Raw genomic sequence first — 16,670 nt, 5'->3', positions numbered from 1 at the left:
CCTCGAGGAAATGCTTCCATCTGTGCTCCTTTTCACCTGCTTCTTCTAAATCCCACCTGGGCTCTATCTCTAAGTCAGGGCATCATGTTGAGGAAAGAAACCCTCATTAATCTGCCACATACCACATGCCCCCAGTTCCTCTCCCCGGTCACAAATGCACCTGTGTTTGTTTCCCAGAAGACGAGTTTTTCAGCGGTGAACATGGAATGGATTTGCTGATTGAAGATCAGCTTCTGAGACACAACCACCTGCTGACCGGTGCCACCCGGAGGCCAGTAGCCACCCGTCACAATGCTGCTGTGACAACTGATGCTGGCGCTCAGACCACAGCCCTGCTTTCTGCACAGCCGCAGGCCTCGACCTCAGCTGCCAGCCTCCCTGACCCTACTCTCTCTGCCTCAGTTGAAAAACTCTCAACACCACTCCAGACCACCTCAGTGTTTCCCGAACCCACAGGGGAGGCATTCCTTAAACCTTTTACTCAGGTACCAGCCACGACCGTGGCCCACACAGCCACCCAGCGACCTCCAGCCTCAGCGCCTCCATCAGTGTCTCCCGAGGAGGCATTTGTAGAGGCTACGCACACAGCCCCGGTGCCTCCCCCGCCCGTCAGGACAGACTCACTGGGGAAAGATGCCACTGCTGGGCAGGGCACAGCCCCCCTCAGCCCCACCCTGAGCCCCGAGGAAGAAGACAACATACGGAATGTCATAGGTGAGTTCATTCTACCTGGCTTGGGTCTCCTGCTCAAGTGAAGGGCAGAGCCTGGAAATGGCTTGAAAGGAGAGGGAGGATTCAGATGGTCCAACTGCTTCATAAAGGAAGGCAAGTGGAGTTAGGCCTTGGCCGATGATCGGTTTTAACATCTAGGTCTATGTATTCAAAATGTGCTGGTGATAAGAGTGGGAAACTCCTTTCTAAAATATGAGTAAACTGGGGCTTCCCTGGTGGCGCAGTGGTTGAGAGTCCGCCTGCCGATGCAGGGGACACGGGTTCGTGTCCCGGTCCGGGAAGATCCCACATGCCATGGAGCAGCTGGGCCCGTGAGCCGTGGCCGCTGAGCCTGCGTGTCCAGAGCCTGTGCTTCACAATGGGAGAGGCCACAACAGTGAGAGGCCTGCGTACTGCAAAAAAAAAAAAAAAAAAAAAAAAAAATTAAGTAAATTAAATATAAGTAAATTAATGGAGCCAAGATCTCAGCTTCATTAATAAATTTTATAAACATTTGTCAAGTGCTGGTGTACTAGGCTTTGTGATGGGTATTGGGTATTTGGTTATTTAATGATGGCTAAGTTTTCTGCAGTATGTTTACCAGGCCATGAACTAACAATAGATTCTTATGTGGGCAGAGGGATCCCAGAATAATAAGAATGGGAACAGGGGAATAACCAGTGCAGTGGGCCCCAGGGGAAAATCTCATGAGCTCTCAGCCTTAGAAAGCATGGAAACACTGTGGCATCATGTGATAAATGCTGTAACAGAGGAATGGAGAAACAGAGACATGAAAGAGGGAGCAGCAGCTTGGCCTGGCTGCTAAGAAGGCTGGGGAAGCTTTTCTAAGGAGGTAGCTTTGAACTGGGTTTTGAAGGATGAATAGGAGTTTTCTTTTTTATTTATTTATTTATTTATTTATGGCTGTGTTGGGTCTTCGTTTCTGTGCGAGGGCTTTCTCTAGTTGTGGTGAGCAGGGGCCACTCTTCATTGCAGTGCGCGGGCCTCTCACAGTCGCGGCCTCTCTTGTTGCGGAGCACAAGCTCCAGAAGCACAGGCTCGGTAGCTGTGGCTCACGGGCCTAGTTGCTCCACGGCATGTGGGATCCTCCCAGACCAGGGCTCGAACCCGTGTCCCCTGCATTGGCAGGCAGATTCTCAACCACTGCGCCACCAGGGAAGCCCAAACAGGAGTTTTCTAAGTAGAGAAGTCTTCTGACTATTAGGTCTAAAGGAGCAGGTTATGTTCCAGAAGCACAGAGAATACAGCCCTGTTCTGTGCCTGGGAGCTCCATGTCCACAAGATGACTCTAAGAACAGTAAACTGTGAGAGTGTGTGTGTGTGATGTCGGGGGGCAGCGGGGAGGGGGGGGCAAGGAACAACTAGAAAAGGAAATGAGACCTGGCTACATATGTCTCTTCCAACAAGAACTAAACCAAACATTCATTACGTCACCATCCATAGTGATTGAAAAATAACACTATTGAATAATAATTTCATTAAAAATATACTTGATTTGACGGAAGACGTGATTTGCCTTATACCTGTCTTCCCCTTCTTCCCATTTTCTGCTCCCTTGGCAGCCTCTTTCCTAATTCCTCCTCAGAATAAGGTGCCAGCTATGCCAGACAGATGGCGGAAGTAGCACCTGCCAGGAGCCAAACGCCTTGTTATAGCCTGGTCTCTGCCGCTGACAGCTGTGTGACCTTGGCCACATCTCTGCCCGTCTGGGTCTCAGAAATTAGAAATTTGCTAAAGACTGCTTTCTCCATTATATTCTGTGTGTCTGCAGTAAGTTTATCAGGCCATGGTAGAGCAAGGGATTCCTATTGGGTGAAAAATCCCAGAATAATGGCAAGGAAATAACCAAATGGACCCCAGGGCAAAATCTCATGAACCTTGGCCTGGAGGAAGCTAAGCAAGAAGACAGTTCTTGAGCCACAGAGGTCGGGGTGGGAGGAGAGAATGTTTTTCTTTTCCTTGCTTTTGCTTCCATGACGGGAGCAAGCTGACCATGGAGTAGAAAAGGTCCATTCCTCACTGCGTGGATAATCAATTCTGAAGCTGCGGGTCCTGCTCAATTTCTGTAGAATGCCCCAGGGTCTGAGCAGAGGTTCCCAGTTCCAAACTGGCTCTGGGCAGCCTTGACCGTGCTCATGGGCCAGGCACTCCATCTCCTCTTCTGCCGTGGGAATGAGCTCCCCGGGGGGCCCCCATAGCACCACCAGTTGGGTAGGAGGGATGGTTCCTCCAGAAACTTAGCTGCCCGCCACCATCCCTCCACAGGTGGATAGAATACTAACAGTGAAGACAGGCTACGGGTACATCTGCACGCCTTGTATGTCCTCAGCGATGGTGTTTGCCAGCCTGGAAGCCTCTTCTCTTGGCGACTTCCTAGCCAGGGGTGGAATTCTCCACTGTCTCCACAATCCACCAGCCTACCCTGGGTGTTGCCACCAGTGGGCTTTTCTGGTGTAACTCCCGACATACACCTTTCTGGGGTTCTTAGGACGCCACCCGCTCCCTTAGCCTGACTGAGATGCTGATGCCCAGACGGGAGAAACCCTGTGTCCTAGCCGCTATTTACCTGGTGGTAGGAATGGGAGACAGGGATACATGTTCTCTTGTTGTTCAATATTCTATTCAACCAGAATAACATTGTCACAGAGGATGTAAGCTTCTGCTTAAAGACTGGCCTGTAAGATTTTTCAGAAGAGCTGGGGTTCTTTTTGTTTTTAAATTTTATTTTATATTGGACTATAGTTGATTAACAATGTTGTGTTAGTTTCGGCTGTACAGCAAAATGATTTCGTTATACATATGCATGTATCTATTCTTTTTCAGATTCTTTCCCATTTAGGTTATTACAGGATATTGAGCAGAGTTCCCTCTGCTATACTGTAGGTCCTTGTTGGTTATCTATTTTATTTATTTATTTATTTTTTACATCTTTATTGGAGTATAACGGCTTTACAATGGTGTGTTAGTTTCTGCTTTATAACAAAGTGGATCAGTTATACATATACATATGTTCCCATATCTCTTCCCGCTTGCGTCTCCCTCCCTCCCACCCTCCCTATCCCACCCCTCTAGGTGGTCACAAAGCACCGAGCTGATCTCCCTGTGCTATGCAGCTGCTTCCCACTAGCTATCTATTTTACGTTTGGTAGTGTATATATGTCCATGCCACTCTCTCACTTTGTCACAGCTCACCCTTCCCCCTCCCCATATCCTCAAGTCCAGTCTCTAGTAGGTCTGTGTCTTTATTCCTGTCTTACCCCTAGGTTCTTCATGACATTTTTGTTTTCTTAGATTCCATATATATGTGTTAGCATACGGTATTTGGCTTTCTCTTTCTAACTTACTTCACTCTGTATGACAGACTCTAGGTCCATCCACCTCACTACAAATAACCCCATTTCGTTTCTTTTTATGGCTGAGTAATATCCATTGTATAATATGTGCCACATCTTCTGTATCCATTCATCCGATGATGGACACTTAGGTTGTTTCCATCTCCGGGCTATTGTAAATAGAGCTGCAATGAACATTTTGGTACATGACTCTTTTTGAATTCTGGTTTTCTCAGGGTATATGCTCAGTAGTGGGATTGCTGGGTCATATGGTAGTTCTATTTTTAGTTTTTTAAGGAACCTCCATACTGTTCTCCATAGTGGCTGTACCAATTCACATTCCCACCAGCAGTGCAAGAGTGTTCCCTTTTCTCCACACCCTCTCCAGCATTTATTGTTTCTAGATTTTTTGATGATGTCCATTCTGACTGGTGTGAGATGATATCTCATTGCAGTTTTTTTTGTTTGTTTTTTTTTTTTTTTTGTGGTACACAGGCCTCTCACTGTTGTGGCCTCTCCCGTTGCGGAGCACAGGCTCTGGACGCGCAGGCTCAGTGGCCATGGCTCATGGGCCCAGCCGCTCCGTGGCATCTGGGATCTTCCCGGACCGGGGCATGAACCCACGTCCCCTGCATCAGCAGGCGGACTCTCAACCACTGCGCCACCAGGGAAGCCCTCATTGTAGTTTTGATTTGCATTTCTCTAATGATTAATGATGTTGAGCATTCTTTCATGTGTTGGTTGGTAATCTGTATATCTTCTTTGGAAAAATGTCTATTTAGGTCTTCTGCCCATTTTTGGATTGGGTTGTTTGGTTTTTTGTTATTGAGCTGCATGACCTGCTTGCAAATTTTGGAGATTAATCCTTTGTCAGTTGCTTCATTTGCAAATATTTTCTCCCATTCTGAGGGTTATCTTTCGGTCTTGTTTATGGTTTCCTTTGCTGTGCAAAAGCTTTGAAGTTTCATTAGGTCCCACTTGTTTATTTTTGTTTTTATTTCCATTTCTCTAGGAGGTGGGTCAAAAAGGATCTTGCTGTGATTTATGTCATAGAGTGTTCTGCCTATGTTTTCCTCTAAGAGTTTGATAGTTTCTGGCATTACATTTAGGTCTTTAATCCATTTTGAGCTTATTATTGTGTATGGTGTTAGGGAGTGATCTAATCTCATACTTTTACATGTACCTGTTAAGTTTTCCCAGCACCACTTATTGAAGAGGCTGTCCTTTCTCCACTGTACATTTCTGCCTCCTTTATCAAAGATAAGGTGCCCATATGTTTGTGGGTTTATCTCTGGGCTTTCTATCCTGTTGCATTGATCTATATGTCTGTTTTTGTGCCAGTACCATACTGCCTTGATTACTGTAGCTTTGTAGTATAGTCTGAAGTCCAGGAAGCTGATTCCTCCAGCTCGGTTTTTCTTTCTCAAGATTGCTTTGGCTATTCGGGGTCTTTTGTGTTTCCATACAAATTGTGAAGTTTTTTGTTTTAGTTCTGTGAAAAATGCCAGTGGTAGTTTGATAGGGATTGCATTGAATCTGTAGATTGCTTTGGGTAGTAGAGTCCTTTTCACAATGTTGATTCTTCCAATCCAAGAACATGGTATATCTCTCCATCTATTTGTATCATCTTTAATTTCTTTCATCAGTGTCTTATAATTTTCTGCATACAGGTCTTTTGTCTCCTTAGGTAGGTTTATTCCTAGATATTTTATTCTTTATGTTGCAATGGTAAATGGGAGTGTTTTCTTGATTTCACTTTCAGATTTTTCATCATTACTGTATAGGAATGCCAGAGATTTCTGTGCATTAATTTTGTCTCCTGCTCTTTACCAAATTTATTGATTAGCTCTAATAGTTTTCTGGTAGCATCTTTAGGATTCTCTATGTATAGTATCATGTCATCTGCAAACAGTGACAGCTTTACTTCTTCTTTTCCGATTTGGATTCCTTTTATTTCCTTTTCTTCTCTGATTGCTGTGGCTAAAACTTCCAAAACTATGTTGAATAAGAGTGGTGAGAGTGGGAAACCTTGTCTTGTTCCTGATCTTAGTGGAAATGCTTTCAGTTTTTCACCATTGAGGATGACGTTGGCTGTGCGTTTGTCATATATGGTTATCTATTTTAAATAGAGCAGTGTGTACACGTCAATGCCAAACTCCCAATTTATCCCTCCCCTCAACCTTCCGCCCTGATAACCATACGTTCATTCTCTGTGAGTCTGTTTCTATTTTGTAAATAAGTTCATTTGTATCCTTTTTTTTTTAGATTCCGCATATAAGCGATATCATATGATATTTGTCTTTCTCTGTCTGACTTATTTCACTTAGCATGATAATCTCCAGGTTCATCCGTGTTGCTGCAGATGGCATTATTTCATTCTTTTTAGTGGCTGAGTAATATTCCATTGTCTATATGTACCACATCTTCTTTATCCATTCATCTGTCTTACACAGAGGATGTAAGCTTCTGCTTAAAGACTGGCCTGTAGGATTTTTCAAAAGAGCTGAAGTTCTTTCCTTTTATGTCTAATGCAGAAAAAAAAAACACAGGGACGTGGACACAGATATAAGGGTTTCTTCAAATACCAAGGGATGATAAGAGGGGGTGGCACAGAGAGAAGGGTGGCTGTTTAGGCAATGTGGAGTCTTGGCAAGTTTTTTCAGGAATCACTTTTAATCATGTATCACTGTCAGGTGCTTCTCTCAGGCTGCTGTTAGTGTGGATGGGAGTTCTTTTCTGGAACCTTCTCTGCAGACTTCCTGCCTGCCTGTGCCTGGCCGAGCAGGACTACAGGTAGTCATCATTTAAATAAAAGTCATTTGGCTGAAACCAACACAGACCACTGATTTGTTGCCTGTGAAAGGTTGCTTGCTGTTTACTGAGCCTGGCAATTTTGACTTTGAGCTGTCTGAGTGCTTTTAAATGGGGCTGCTTTTAAAAGGAATATCCTATCCCATGGTTTCTAAACCTGGTTTTGTCATACCCTAAAAGGTCCACCATTTTCCTCAGGGGAATTGTCAAACTCTCAGAAATTCCCAAAACGAGAAAATTGGAATTAACTTTTGGCCAAAGCATAGTAGCTCTAGGACAGGAGAGGAAAAATGCCATCAGTGACGGGAGCTGGGGCTCGGGAAGGGAAGGGACGGGACTGGAGCAGTCACCATCCTCAGTGTCTGGGAGAGGTCTGCTCAGCCTACCGCAGAGGAAGAGGACACATGCCACGTTGCCAAGGCTTTGCAGAGTCCCATACTTTAAGGACTGCAACTCCTATTGCACGTTTTAGAAGAGGCTGCTTTGGGGCGGGGGTTGGGAGTGGAAAGGAGCAGACAAAGAGGACAGTCAGGACGACAGCACTACCAGAGAGCCTGCCTCGTGGTCGAACCTAGGCCATATGATTGGCTAAAGACTGTCTCCTTCACAAAGTATACCACCTTAACAATCCCCGAGGCCTGGCCAGCCACTGGCTGTGGGCACGAGACGGCCAGCCGACCTGCCACGTGTCAGCGCGCCTGGTCTGAGGCAGCCTGGTGCTGGCACGGGCAGGGGCAGGGCTAGCCAGATCCTCCACAGCACCCAGCCTCGGGACCAAGGAGTGTCCCAGTTGGCTGCCCTGAGTCACCTGACAGGCAGCTTTCCCAACCCCCAACTCCACAGACACACTCTGCTCTCAGTCTCTTTGCTGGGGCACCTCACCAGCCCCCTGAAACCACGAGGAACTTCAGTCAGAACACAGAGGCCACTGGCTCTAGAAACAAGGCGAGAAAGTGGAGACGTTCCTTGTAAATGGATAAGGAATAAAGTCTGTGTCTCTCTGCAAGGATGAAGCCTCCACTCCTAATTCACTCAGCCCCACGCCGTGCTGGCTGTGAAAGGGGGTGAGCTCTGGTTACATCTGCAGAGGGGTCACCGTGAGGGGGATATGGGTGACTAAAGTGGCCAGGGCTGGCAAGTGGCAAGGCATGCAGTCCAGTGGAGACTGTCTTTGGTTCTGAGGGTGGAGCTCCATTTCCGAGTGTGGTCCCCAGGGCAGAGCTGACCACGTGAGCCTGTGCGGGCATGGGGGGTGGGAGGTCAGGGGGATTAAAGAACGCCCATCGCCCTGGCATACACAGGGCAACGTAAGGGAGAGGAGCCTGCTGATGAAGGGAGTGGGACGTTGGGACTTATATCTAAAAGCGGTACAGAAGGTTCTAAGTGGGGGGACTACATTCCGATTTGTCAATTTAAGGAAAGTACTGGGTCCTGATGATGCGCAGGTTCTGTAGGTGTTGGTCGTGCAAAGGCAGATGAGGCAGCATCCCTGACCTGGAGTTGCCACAAGCTTGTATATGAGACACATAAACACCATTTCAGCTCAGGGTGGTGAGTGAATGCATAGGGTGCTTTGGGGTCAGAGACACGCTCTTCTGAAAAAAGAAGCTGACCTAGCTGTCTTGAGGAATGAGGAAAAAACAGCCAGGAAGGAAGGTAGCAGTGCAGTGAGAAGGACCAGAGCCGCAAGAGCCCCAGGAGTGAACCAGTTTGGTCAGGGCCAATATGCATTTTGTAGAGCCCAGGGCAAAATGAAAACGTAGAGCCCGTCGTTCAAAGAGCAGGAGAAAAGTGCCATTGAAGGTAGTCAGTATAAAGCTGTTTCCTTTCTTCTCTGGCCTCTCTCTCTCTCACTTGGTTTTTTTCTTTGGATTTCATGCGATTGTAAGTAAAGGAATACTAAAAACTTGAGGGCTTCCCTGGTGGCGCAGTGGTTGGGAGTCCGCCTGCCGATGCGGGGGACGCGGGTTCGTGCCCCGGTCCGGGAGGATCCCATGTGCCGCGGGGCTGCTGGGCCCGTGGGCCGTGGCCGCTGGGCCTGCACGGCCGCAGCAGTGAGAGGCCCACGTACCACAAAAAAGAAAAAAAAAAAAACTTGAATAGCATGAATTTTATCATATTGTGCACTGCCAGTTTTCAATGCAAAGGTCAGATTATTTAACTCATGTGGAATCCACCAAAATGACTGTTGGTATTTCATGGCTCCTACATTCGTATGCATTTTGTGCCTAGCAGACCAGTGGAAACACTTACACAAAACTTAACTCATCTGTTTCTGTTTCACTTCTTAATATGAGTACACTTTACCAGCTTTTGTACACTCCCTACTTTTGCCTTACTGAGTAAGGAAGACTAAAAAGAAAAGGAACTATGAGTTGCCCTATCTTTCCCTTTTCTATGTCATTTTCAGCATGAGTTGTTGGCTAATATGAGGAAATAACACAAGTAAGAAAGAATATGATAGGGTTATTTGGTTATTTATGCTTCTTAGAATGCGACTGCCTTCTTTCTGCGTTCAAAACAAGTTCTGTTTCAAATGGAAATTGTGGCCTCTGGGGCTGTCGGGTCCCACTTACTCAGCCATAGGGACAACACACCTGCCTTGTCTTCACTTTGAGTCTCGCTGGACTCCCACGTGCAGTGGGTCCACCTGTGTTCACTGGGCATAGCAAATGCTGCAGAGGTGGAGGGAAAGGGCAGAGAGATGAAGAGGTGGGAGACAGCGACCAATGGGTGTGCGGTGGAAGAGAGGGGGACATCAGGGAGGACCACAAGGCTCCTGGCTTGGTTAACGGTGTGCCATGCCTTTCTCCAGGACAGGAAGTACAGGGGGAACAGGCTGTGAATTGAAGCAGATAAATTCCATTTTTTTTTTTTTTTTTTTTTTTTTTTTTTTGCGGTACATGGGCCTCTCACTGTTGTGGCCTCTTCCGTTGCGGAGCACAGGCTCCGGACACGCAGGCTCAGCGGCCATGGCTCACGGGCCCAGCCGCTCCGCGGCATGTGGGATCTTCCCGGACCGGGGCATGAACCCGTGTCCCCTGCATCGGCAGGCGGACTCTCAACCACTGCGCCACCAGGGAAGCCCCCAGATGAATTCCATTTTTAATCCATTAAGTCTGAGGAATCAGGAGGACACACAGGAGAGAAATGTCTAGTAGGGGTTGGATGTCTGGTGCTCAGAAACAAATACCAGGCTGTATAAGAGCTGAGTGGGCCCAGGGAACACAGGAAGAACAAGAAGATAAGGGGCTAAAAGTGGGGCTCTAAGGGATAACATCTGAAAGGTGGGCAGAAAAGAGAACCAGCCAGAGGCAGTATGACCAGGGGGTGAGCGGGGACCAGGAGAGTGGGGTGTGAAAAGCCCAGTGAGCAAGGGAGGTGGGGGGAGGTGGGCGGGGGTTTCAGACAAAAGACAGGCTTGACTAGAATAAAAAGACCAGAGAGCATCCCTGACGGACAGGGTGTAAGCACTTAAGGCGGCCATCAGGGGAGGAGTTGAGGAGTGTGTGGGCTTCCCTGCACCCTGCAGAAGAGGCCTGCTGCGTGAACACTGGAGAGCCCCAGAGGGCATGGGAGCCTCTTATTTGCTGATTTCTTTGTGTTAGATGGCAAGATTTGAGCTGGTTTATATGCCGAGAGGAAGAGTCCCTACTTTTCAGACCCCGGGGACCTTTGATGCAGGGCCAACTATCTCCCAGGACTATCGATGACTAAATGAGTTAATACATAGAGATGGCTTAGGAGGTGTTCCCCGTCACCATGCTTCGGGGGAACACTTCTAAGATGAGTTGCAGGCAGCACTCTCTTTTCTCTTCAGTGCCTTCGAACTATCTCCCTCCCTTCTCTCATTACCCTTGAAGAGGAGTAGACAGGCTGCATCTTCTCTCCAAGGCTGACAGTTTGCTGCCAAGGGTGGGAGCATCTGAATGGCCCCAGATTCTCAGACCTGGGTCTGGGCCTCATGGTTTACTGATCTCCCTTGAACCTGTCTTCAAATGCTCTCAAACCACACTTGTCTGTCCCACTGTTCCTGCCTGTGCTGGACCACCCTGTGGGCGGCCGGCATTTGCTCTGAGGGCATGTGGAGATACAGCCTGAGGTCCCGGTTATCAGGACTTTGAAGCTGTAAGCTGGGACTCCCCTCTTCCTACAGAAATAAAGATGCCAGAAGCTGACTCCATCTGTATTAGTTTCCTATGCCTCCTGTAACCAATTACCACAAACTTAATGGCTTAAACAATAGAAATTTATTCTCTAATAGTTCTGGAGGCCTGAAGGCTGAAGTGAGTCTTATAAGACTAAAATCAAGGTGTCAGAAGGCTGGTTCCTTCCTGAAGCTCCAAGAGATAGTCCATTTCTTGGTCTTTTCTAGCTTCAGGTGGCTGCCAGCATTCCTTGGCTTGTGGCCTCATCACTTGCATCATCAGGTTGCCTCCTCTTCTGTAGTCAAATCTCCCTCTGCCTCCCTGTCATGAGGATACTTGTGATTGCAGTTAGGACCCACCTGGATAATACAAGATAGTCCCCCTATCGCAATATAGTCTCTTTTGCCATATAAGGTCACCTTCACAGGTTCCAGGGATTAGGACCTGGTTACCTTCGGAAGCCATGATTCAGCCTACCATACCATCATCAGAGTGCATTCTCCCAGCGCTGTTGTCAAGTAGGTAGGGCATATATTATACTTGTTTTACTGTGGAAGAAATTAAAGCTCTGTGACCTTTTCACAGAAACAGACTTTGGAGTCAGTAGCCGGGCGAAGACCAACGTCAGGCCTCTGTCTGCAAACCCGGGGCACATTCTATAGCCTCACGTTAAGCCCCTCTCATTGCGGAGCCTTAGTGCTGAGACAGGACCCTGCAGGGATCTGGGGGCGCTGCCTGGGGCAATGCGTTACATCGAAACTTAGACGAGTCCTGGCTTCCAGGAGCTCATCTGCAGTTTCCATATCTGGGTAGGGAGGTGGCATAGCCGTGGCAGAAACCCCTGGCCTCGCACAGCCCTTTGTGGGGCTCTGGGCATGGGTGGGGGGCTGCCTCTCAGACAGGGAGTTGATGTCCTCACTGGGCTTTTCCAGGGGAAGGGGGCACATAAAAATGCCCCTCCCTACGGATGGCACGCTAGGGCTCACCTCAGTTCTAAGGAAGCGCGGCTTCTCCACTGGCAAGCCAGGGCCCTGCTCAGCGCCAGGGAATGAGATATTTTCCATCAGACCTCTGTTGCCTGGCCTCAGCCAGAGCCATCTACTTTATTGTCTCGAGCAGATGAACTCAGATGTGGGGGAATGAGGCTTTGGCTGGTAGGCTCTGTTGTTTGTCTTACAGAGGCCAAAACCCTCTCCTCTCTGTCGGACCAGGACCTAATAAACCCCACACGGAGATGCCTGAGCCCTGCCAATTGCACCCAACTGTGGGCCCTGCCTGAGAAACAATGTTTATCCTACTTTCAGACGCCTGGCTGCCCCAGGCCCGGGGCCAAGGGCACAGCGCCTGCCCTGTCCTGCCAGCTCAGACCGCTATGGGGGAGCAGAACGGATAGAACAGACTGCAACAATTTGGAAGTGGGCGTGGCCTGGAGTTTAGAGAACCCTGAACCTGAATTGTAGCCCCTTACTCTTTGGTTCCACGTGACTGTCAGGGACAAGTTACTCTCATCAGCGTCGCCCATCTGTGCACCAGTCTTGATGGCAGTGGCGGGGGGGGGGGGCGGTATTCTGCAGGTCCCAGCTGCCAGAAAGAGTAGGAGGAAGTTGTAAAGCCTGGATTAATCTGCTTCTCCCACTGCCCCCTCCATTGTCCTCTTCTCATCTGCTTCATAACCCACTATTGCAGAGACAAAAAGAGCACGTGCTCTCTGTAGTCACATGTTATTTCAGGATCATTCAGGGCCATGTTCAATAATAATACTGCATGGTAAGCATGCAGGCAGGCTTTCAACTTGATTTAGAACCCAGCATGGTTCTAGTGGTCCTTTAGGGCCTCTCATGGGCACCAGGTCTCTCCAAAGAGTCACTCGGATGGCATTGCAGAGTTCCTGTCCCCTTAAAGCAGACTTGACCTTTGAAGGAGTCTCCTACAGCCAGAGTAAACTCCTTATGTGGGAACTTGGTCCCCGGCCCCTCCAGTTTCCCAGAAGGGGGCCCTGGCATCCTACCCACAGAGGCAGAGGCTTGAGGACAGCTCTCTAGGACCCAGCAGGTGGGCCTCAGGGACGTGACGTGCACTGCGCAGTCAGGGCTGGTCTCTGCTGGTGGCCTGGGCCAAGCCCCTTGGGGTAGCTCAGTGGCTGGTGGAGCTCCACGTTCCTGGTCATACCCGTAAAGTCCTCTCCTCTGGTCACACTTCTCATGCTGCCGTGTATTCATCCCAGTTTCAGAACATCTGCTCAGTGCCTGTGGCCTGCCAGACACTGTGTATTCTGAGGACTGAGGACACAAAGAGGAAAGCCACAGACCCTGCTCCGTGGGGCTTATGCTCTGGATGGGGGTGGCTTTGAATCAGGAGAGAGATGCACAAACACTGTTGAGATATAAGATGACACGTCCTGTAAGAGAGGTACATTCACAGTACTATGGGAGCAGGATGGAATCCAGTAAAAGGCTAGAATGGTTTTTCAGAGGAGGACGTGGTGTCAGAAAAGGGCATTGGAGCTTAGCTCCTTGAGGGATGAGTTTGTAGTAAGAGGACAGCCAGAGCAAAGCATGGTGGCATGAAAGTGGCCCAGGATGGTGACAGTAGATGGCTTCATAGGAGTAGAATATAGGATAGATGAGAGGAATAGCAGGGGATGATGCTGAGAAAATGTCTGGCGTCAGGTTGGCTATACAGGGCCGTAGAAGCCTGCCGAGGGGTTCAGACTCCAGGGGGCAGAGCCGGCAAGGGTTTTAGGGGCGGGGCGTTCTTCAGTCATCCCAACCTCTCCATCCACCTCTCCTCCATCAGGAAGGTGCAAGGACACCCTCTCCACCATCACGGGGCCAACCACGCAGAACACATACGGGCGGAATGAAGGGGCCTGGATGAAGGACCCCCTGGCCAAAGATGAGCGGATTTACGTAACCAATTATTACTATGGCAACACCCTGGTAGAGTTCCGGAACCTGGAGAACTTCAAACAAGGTACGTGTTGTGGGTCCACCTTAGGGGGGCTCCTCCTTCCCCACTGTCCTCTGTTTTAATCATGGCCAGCTCTCTTAGGGTGGAGACAGTGGACAAGAAGGGCAACGCCTTCTTCTGATGGTAAAAGGACCTTCTCTGGTAGAAGGATGTCCCTCTTCCACCCTCCCTCACATTCTCTGCTCTCTCATCTCTCAGCCCTGCCCCTCCTTCCCTGGGACATGGGACAACCCGGAGTCTGGTCCAGAAAACAGTAGTGATACATCCTCCCTTTCCCGTGGCCCTTGACAGTTTACAAACCACGCTCACGTACATTAGCCCTCTGGATCCTTGAAACAGCTCAGCGAGGGGAGTGGAAATCGTTATTTCTAAATGACAGATGAGGATGCTCTACAGAACTAGAAAGTGGCAGAACCAACACACAAACTGTGGGCTCCAGACCTCAAGCCAATGGCATGTCCCATCTCTCTGGGCTGCCCCCTCCCTGCCTGACAGGTTGTCTCTGCACCGTTGCCCTCAAGCCTTCTACCTTCTCACTGCCCACAGGTCGCTGGAGCAATTCCTACAAGCTCCCCTACAGCTGGATCGGCACGGGCCACGTGGTGTACAATGGTGCCTTCTACTACAACCGGGCCTTCACCCGCAACATCATCAAGTATGACCTGAAGCAGCGCTATGTGGCCGCCTGGGCCATGCTCCATGACGTGGCCTATGAGGAGGCCACGCCCTGGAGGTGGCAGGGCCACTCGGACGTGGACTTTGCTGTGGATGAGAATGGCCTGTGGCTCATCTACCCGGCCCTGGACGACGAGGGCTTCAGCCAGGAGGTCATCGTCCTGAGCAAGCTCAACGCCGTGGACCTGAGCACACACAAGGAGACCACGTGGCGCACGGGGCTCCGGCGGAACTTCTACGGCAACTGCTTCGTCATCTGTGGGGTGCTGTACGCCGTGGACAGCTACAACCAGCGCAATGCCAACATCTCCTACGCCTTTGACACCCACACCAACACGCAGATCATCCCCAGGCTGCTGTTCGAGAATGAGTATTCCTACACCACCCAGATAGACTACAACCCCAAGGACCGCCTGCTCTACGCCTGGGACAATGGCCACCAGGTCACCTACCACGTCATCTTTGCCTACTGACACTCCTGTCCCCAGAAGCAGAAGTGCAGAGGGGCTACTGGCACCTTGTGTGTGTGTGTGTGTGTGTGTGTGTATGTGGGTGTGTGTTGTTTTAAAAATATATATTATTTTGTATAATATTGCCAATGTAAAATGACAATTTGGGTCTATTTTTTTTATACGGATTGTAGATCGATCCATACGTGTATGTGCTGGTCTCATCCTCCATGGTTTATATTTTTGTGCGAATGAACTTCTCCTTTTGACCAGTAACCACCTTCCTTCAAACCCCCAACCCCCTCCAGCTCCCCATCTCGATCTGAGAAGGTTTCTTCATCTGGGTCTTGCAGGCAGCTGGCACCAGAAGCAGGAGTGAAGGAGGCAAGAAAGAAGTGCTAAGGGGATGGAAAAACTGTTTTATGTGTTAGAGAAGTTTTTCTAAAAACCCATAAATAAATGCTTTTTTTTTAATAAAGGAGAAATTTAAAATCATCCCCCAGTGCGTTTTTGTTTAGCCCTGATATGACTGGCAGGATTAGATCCCTCCCCCAGAAGGAGATGAGATCTGTGTTCCACAGAAATAACCTCATGCTGAGCTGCCCCAGGCAGCTCCTCTCCCCTCCTAATGAGGGGCTTCCTTGTGGCGGCAGGAAAGGGGGTGTTAGAGATTTGGAATGAGCTGACCCCTACACTCGCTTTAATTTGGGGGCATTGATCCCTTCCCGTCTCTTCCACTGTCACACCAGCTTCGTTGCACTGTTCTGCTTTTTTCTAGTCATTAACCAAGATATGGGAACCTGTTCATTCCTTAGTCCTCCTCTGTGTGGCCTGGTGGTTGGCCCTGTTGAAAATACAAAGCTGAGTGTGACCTTGACCCTATACTTCTTAAGAAGCTTACAATCCATCCATCAATCGTTCCCTTCCCCATAATCCTCTCCTCTGCCTCATCCTGATTGTTCACCTTCAGCCAGCCTTCCTTCCCAGCTTCCCCTCCAGAAGGGCCTGGTTCTGAAACGAGGCCCCTGAGGGAAGTGTTTGCAGGATGGGAAGACCCGCTGTCCCTCCCCATGCACGGCCCAGCCCTGTGCAGTGCCTGTTGCCCACAACTTGCCCTTTCCTCCACATTACACAAAACAGGAGACAGAAAAGTGGAAAAAACCTTAATGGGCGTCTCCTGAGTTTAGGGATGGAGGGCAGAACCCAAGAATGACATGAGAAGACAAGCACATCATGTCACCACACTGTCCCCACCCTCTCCGCTCCCAGCCCCGTATAGGGAGCAGCTGCTGCCTGGTGAGTCCTTTTGCACAGACACGCTGCCCCTCCACGCTCCCCAGTCAATCCCTATGCTGCTTACACGGTGCGTGGCTTCCACGCCCACCCTGCTAGCAGCTTCCTCCACTTAGACTATTTCAAATAACAAATATCCAATGACTTCACTTTGTCTTGGGGCTGTTTGGGTCAAATTCTCCTGAGCAAGTGCAAGTGACTGTCAGGCTTGGAGGAAGCAGCAGGGTTTAGAGGCAGGGAGGTGGTATGTCCAGGGTTCA

At 49.2% G+C, this 16,670-nt stretch overlaps 1 protein-coding gene across 4 annotated transcripts in view; it reads left to right on the top strand.

Moving 5' to 3' along the window:
- Positions 1–15,612, top strand: part of OLFML2B (olfactomedin like 2B) — a 41,502-nt gene extending 25,890 nt beyond the window's left edge. For 3 of the 4 annotated variants that reach the window (XM_027099220.1, XM_027099218.1, XM_027099217.1), the window contains exons 6-8: positions 178–714; positions 13,820–13,996; positions 14,540–15,612. In XM_027099220.1, the coding sequence (XP_026955021.1) occupies positions 178–714; positions 13,820–13,996; positions 14,540–15,141 (1,316 nt within the window). In that variant the 3' untranslated portion in view covers positions 15,142–15,612. The remainder of the gene's footprint in view (positions 1–177; positions 715–13,819; positions 13,997–14,539) is intronic. The other variant, XM_027099219.1, reaches the window with a different exon arrangement.
- The last annotated feature ends 1,058 nt before the right edge of the window (positions 15,613–16,670 follow it).

Source organism: Aethalodelphis obliquidens, unplaced genomic scaffold (genome assembly GCF_003676395.1).
Source record: "Aethalodelphis obliquidens isolate GAN/ISIS:26980383/991018 unplaced genomic scaffold, ASM367639v1 scaffold130, whole genome shotgun sequence".
Classification (NCBI taxonomy): domain Eukaryota; kingdom Metazoa; phylum Chordata; class Mammalia; order Artiodactyla; family Delphinidae; genus Aethalodelphis; species Aethalodelphis obliquidens.
Note: the sequence above shows the minus strand (reverse complement) of the source record. Positions and strands in the feature narration are given on the sequence as shown.